General features: G+C 38.5%; 1 protein-coding gene across 1 annotated transcript in view; it reads left to right on the forward strand.

The window, feature by feature from the left end:
- Positions 1 to 4,982, forward strand: part of RSPRY1 (ring finger and SPRY domain containing 1) — a 72,273-nt gene extending 67,291 nt beyond the window's left edge. The window contains exons 14-15 of the mRNA XM_012657421.1: positions 1,820 to 1,924; positions 4,829 to 4,982. Of these exons, the coding sequence (XP_012512875.1) occupies positions 1,820 to 1,924; positions 4,829 to 4,925 (202 nt within the window). The 3' untranslated portion in view covers positions 4,926 to 4,982. The remainder of the gene's footprint in view (positions 1 to 1,819; positions 1,925 to 4,828) is intronic.
- The last annotated feature ends 507 nt before the right edge of the window (positions 4,983 to 5,489 follow it).

Below are 5,489 nucleotides of genomic sequence, written 5' to 3' on the forward strand. Positions count from 1 at the left end.
CATTAATATTTTCAATCTATGCTTCAAAAACTTATATTTAGTGATACTTTTATACTCTTTGGAATAGTATTCCTTTCTGGCTTCAGAATAGGAGATCATGGCCCTGTTACTACTACCTGGGATTTTGTAAATAGTTTCATATAGTATATGTTTTCTGTCTCTAATTCTCCTCCTTCCATTCACTCTTTTTTTCCTTAACCTTTTTATTATGGAAAATTTCAAATACATACAAAAGAAAAAAAAGAATAGTACAGTGAAGCACCATATACCTACCTCAGTTGCAGCATCATCCACTCACAGGCACTGCTTCTCCTACTATCTTCCCTCATCTCTGCTAGTAGCCCCTTTCTCATTCTAATTTCCCTGTTAATCCTAGTGTATCCTTGACAGCTTACTTTCTGCCATTCCCACACCTGATCCCTCAGCAAGTCCTCTGGGCCCCACCTTTGGAATATACTACAAATCCAACTACTTCTTTTCACCCTCGCTGTTGCCACCGTGGTCCAAGCCTCCATTTCCCACCTATATTATTTTTGCCCTGCCCCCTAACTGGTCTCCCTATTCCTACCTTGACCCGCTTCAATCTATTCAACACAGCCTCCAGAACGATTTTGTTACAATGTAAGTCAGATTATGCACTTCTTTAGTCAAAAGACACCAGTGGCTTCCCATTTCACTTCAGGGAAAAGCCTAAACCCCTACAGTGACCTACCTACCAGGCCCTACACAGTTTGTCCTGTCCTTTCCCCACATTATTTTTCTGACATTATCTCCTACCCGCTCCCATTTGCTCATGCTTTCAACTACCCTGGTCTCCTTGCTGCTCCTGAAACGTACTAGACCTATTATAGCCTCAGGGCCTTTGCACTTGCTGTTCCTCCTACCTAGAATGGTCTCTCCAGAGATCTACAAGGCTCACTCCCTCACTCCCCTAATGTCTCTACTTAAACATCACCCTAATGAGAATGTCCTTGGCCACCATATTTTAAATTGTAACCCCCTACCTCTCTCACACACAAACTCCTCGTCCTTCTTCCTGTTTTATTTTTTCTTTATATTATTCATCTATTTAACATTCTGTATATTTTACTTATTTATTTTGTTTCTGTCTCCCCCCACTAGAGTATAAGCTCTAAAGGCAGGGATACTTTTTATTTTTTAGTCCTCTATTCACTGCTGAATCTCCAGGACTGAATCTTACAGTGCCTGGCACCCAGCAAGCCCTAAGTGAATTGAACGAATGTTTCGTGCTTCCCCAGCCCACCCACCAGGGCTGTACCTTCAGCAGAGCAGTTCTGCCTGTCTGCTTTTCCATTCTATGCTGAGTGAAAGTGTAATGGAGGGGTTCTAACTTGAGGTGTCTGGACTTGCAGGGAGTTTACAGTGGACTATCATAAACCCCTTGAAATTGTATAAAAACTTCTCTGTTGTGTTTTTCTTGAGAAAGCCTCTATGCATTTCATCAAACTCTCAGAGATATGTGACTTAAAGATCGAAATTTGCTGGTCAAATTTTAAAAAGCACTGGACTTAGACCCAAACAATTTAGATTTGATTCCTGACTCTGTTTACCTTATGCAAATCATTTCCTCAAACTTTAATGTCTTTGTAAAATAGGAATGACCATGCCTCCTTCATTCCCTACTTCAGAAAATCATTGTAAGATCGAAATGAAATATCGTATATGAAAACGTTACTGAACAATGCTGAAGGAATATCTCTCATGTACAGAGCGTTTTGAAAGCACTTCATGTGCATCACAGCTGACAGGCCCCATTTACTTACTGACAAATGAATTTCAAACTGCTTTTTCTACTTAGGCACAGGCGTCTTGCTCTGTTGAAGCAAGTCAGCATCCGAGAAAACTGCTGCTCCCTTTGTTGCGATGAGGTAGCAGACACACAGTTGAAGCCATGTGGACACAGGTAAGAGTATTTGTTTGGTGATTTTCCTCTTTTGTATATCATATTAGGCAAAGTTTCATCCTATTCTTGAATTGCTTTTGGAGTATTACTAGTTCCTTAGCTGTTCATCCAGGTTTATTATATCTAAAATGAACTGAATGAAGAATTAGAGTTTGCAAAGCAGTACCTGGCTGTCTCCCAGAAAGTACCTGAAATAGAAGAGGTTACTTGATTTGGAAGACTTCTGTTTTTGTTTCATTTTGTTTATTCAGTACTATATTTTTGATACAATTTTGGCTAAACAAAACATAACAGGTTTAATGCTATTTATGAGTGTCTTGGGCAACCCCTTTTAGTTTTAGAGCTTCCTTATTTACTTCTTATTTACAATCAACCATTGAGAAGGCAGCAGCCTCCATTGCTATCTAACTGAATTTCAGTCTTATGAGATGATCTCAGAGGGCAGCCCGAATCCCACAAAACAGAGTCTAAGCATCAGCAAGAGCAGCAGGCTAAGATGGTCCCCAAGAAGGCCATCCCAACTAAGTTTAGAGAGGGAGAGGAGTCGGGCAATGTGGGGATCCTGGCCAGTCCACGTGTGCTGATTGTATATGAGCAACCTATGCTGATATTACAGGCCAGCTACCTGTAATTCATCACATTCCCTAACCTGCTTTGCTCTTATTTTCGACAAAGCTTTAGCCACCTGGTTCTGCAGGGGGTCCAGAGCCTGCAGTGATGGACCCAGTTTGTCTCCCCAGGAATGACTCAATCTGGGCCCCTGCTTTTGCCTCTATGCATTTGTTTTCTTTTGAAATGGGTTGTCATCTAATTGGCTGTTAAGGGAAGTACATGCAATGTATCCCATATCACCCTTAGCTGTATCAATCTCTCTTCTGAGGGAAAGGCACAGTGACTCCTGTTGGATTAGTCCTCCCTATCAATTCTGTAGCACAAAATTTCTCAGTTTGAGCACATTTAGAGGTTTTAGTTATCAGGGCCTCACAGGCAGGTACAGAGTTTAAAGGTTTGATATCTTGATGCCCTTTGTGATCTTTGTTTCTGTAAGAATGTTAAGATCCCAACAGCAGGATCTGGTCTTACTCATCTTTGAGCTCTCTGGCCCTTCCCTGTGGTTTCAAACACAGTAAGGGGTAATTAATGAGAGCAGAAATGGAAAACCTTAGAACCAGATATCTTAAGTATGATCATAGTCTCCATAATAGATATATATCCAAAACAGATTTGGAAGAGGACATTAAAAGAATTATAGGAAAATTTAGCTCAACTTTTAGCAACAACAATTTTAAAAGGATAGGGATAGAGAAAGGAAATCTGCATAAAATGAATTATAAGAACCTACCCCTAGAAGAGATTGAAAATCTAAGCATTCCTTTTACCACGGAAGAAACTGAGATGGTTATCAAAGCTACCTTTGCTTTCCCTCCTAAAAATACTAACTAAGCCTAGAAGTTTCACAGGCAGATTCTTCACAATTTTCAGGGAATACGTAGCCTAATTCTATTTCGACTTCTCCAGACCATACAAAAAATAGGAAAACCGCCATATTATTTTTACAAAACCTGCTTGGTAATCACACCAAAAACCAATAGAACACAGAGAAAAGAAAAAGCTATGTTTTTTACTTATGAGTATAAATCTAAAAATCTTAAATAAAATATTAGCAAACAAAACCCAACAATACAACCTGAGGGGCTTATCTCAGGAATGCAAGGGTGGTACAGTGTAGGAAATCTATTAATATAAAATTTACTCAAATAGGCGGGGGTGGGAGAAGGGCAATTATCACTTTCTCCAAGAATGCTGAAAAGGCATTTGTTAAAATTCAATATCTGTTCTTAATGGACGAAATACTATAAAACAGAAAATGGATGGAGGGAAGAAAACAGTGTTAGGTAGGAAGGAATGGATACTTCCTTAACAGTATTAAAAACACATATATCTCAACCAAATGCTAGCATCTTTTTAATGGTGATGCACAGGAAGCACAGCAAGAGATGTTGGGTAAAGCCCAGGATGCCTGCTCTCACCACAACTTATAATATATACAAAAATCAGTAGCTCTTCTAGCTTTATGTGTAAATAGCAGCCAATTAGAACATATAATTGAAGACCTCTTTTACAATGGTTTTAAATAAAAAACAAGCAGTCTAAGAATACATATCAAGAAATATGTGGAGCCTATATGAAGAAAACTTTTAAACAACCATGGAATGTAACAGAAGGCTTGAATAAATGAATCTGCTATTGGATAGGAAGACCTCTCGATATTGTAAAAGTGACATTTTTCTCTAAACTTAATTTGATCCACATAAAAGGGGGAACATGATTTCCTCTCCACCCCTGAACAAGACATGCTAATTTAAAAGTTGAAGGCAAGAAAATTCTGAAAAATAAGAGTTATAGAGAGTCCTACCACATCTTAAAATATATTAAAATAAATGTTAATAGTTTGGTCCCAGTACTATATGACAGGAATGACAATGGAACAGACTAAAAGCTCAGAAATAAAATTTAACTAAAAATGAAAATTTAATATATGATAAAAGCATTGAGTCAAATCTATGGTGAAAGATGGACTATTTGGTAAGTGATACAGGGATAATGGCTAGCTGTCTGGGAAAAACAGCGTTGTGTCCCCTACGTACATATGCATATCCTGTATACATACAGACTTTCTGGAAGAATACAAATAAACTTTTTACTTGTTCCTCAGAGGAAGAAGATTGAGGGTTAAAAATGGGAGGAAGTTTATTTTTTATTTATATATTTACTTCATTTTTTTAACCATGTATAATTATTACCCTTTCAATTAACGTGTTAATGTTTTAGATTTAGTTGGCAGGTAGTCAGTTTGACCTTTTCAAGCATTAACTTGACTGGCTTTTATGTGTTTCTCCTCAGTGACCTGTGCATGGATTGTGCCTTGCAGCTGGAGACCTGCCCATTGTGTCGTAAAGAAATAGTGTCTAGAGTCAGACAGATTTCTCATATTTCATGACACATGTGAAGAGGCATCATGGACTTATTTCTACTCAATTCCAGCCAATGTTGAAAAGAAAAACAAAGAAAGAAACCATCTCTAATCAGTTGTACGCACATTGACACTTACAGCCATGGCCAGATTTTATACTAAAAATGGTAGTTTGACAAAGACAAAATTCTCTTAGAATGTAATCCAACTTGCCAGCCCTGAGAAATTCCTTTTAAGGCCAAGGAAAGCTGAATGCTAGCAGCCAGGCCTGTGGTACTTCCATGAAAAACAGTAGGAGACAGTGCCCTCCCGAATGCCGAAACCACGCTGGAATTCTCCATGTTGGGTTCATTTGATTGTTTTAACACAGGATGTTTTGTGTCATATTCTAAAGTTTTTATTTGGGGCAGAAGTCTTTATGGAAAAGTAAATGACAGTGTTTCTGGGTTAAGCATAACTCCCCACCGGCCAGAGAGACACCAGTATGTTAAACATCGATACTGCACTGCAAGATTTGAATCTATAAAATTAGAATCACACAGGTCAGTACTACAAGCAACACGGAGAACCTGAAAGAAGGTGCACAGACTG

The sequence above is a fragment of the Propithecus coquereli genome, unplaced genomic scaffold (genome assembly GCF_000956105.1).
Source record: "Propithecus coquereli isolate 6110/MARCELLA unplaced genomic scaffold, Pcoq_1.0 Scaffold540, whole genome shotgun sequence".
Classification (NCBI taxonomy): domain Eukaryota; kingdom Metazoa; phylum Chordata; class Mammalia; order Primates; family Indriidae; genus Propithecus; species Propithecus coquereli.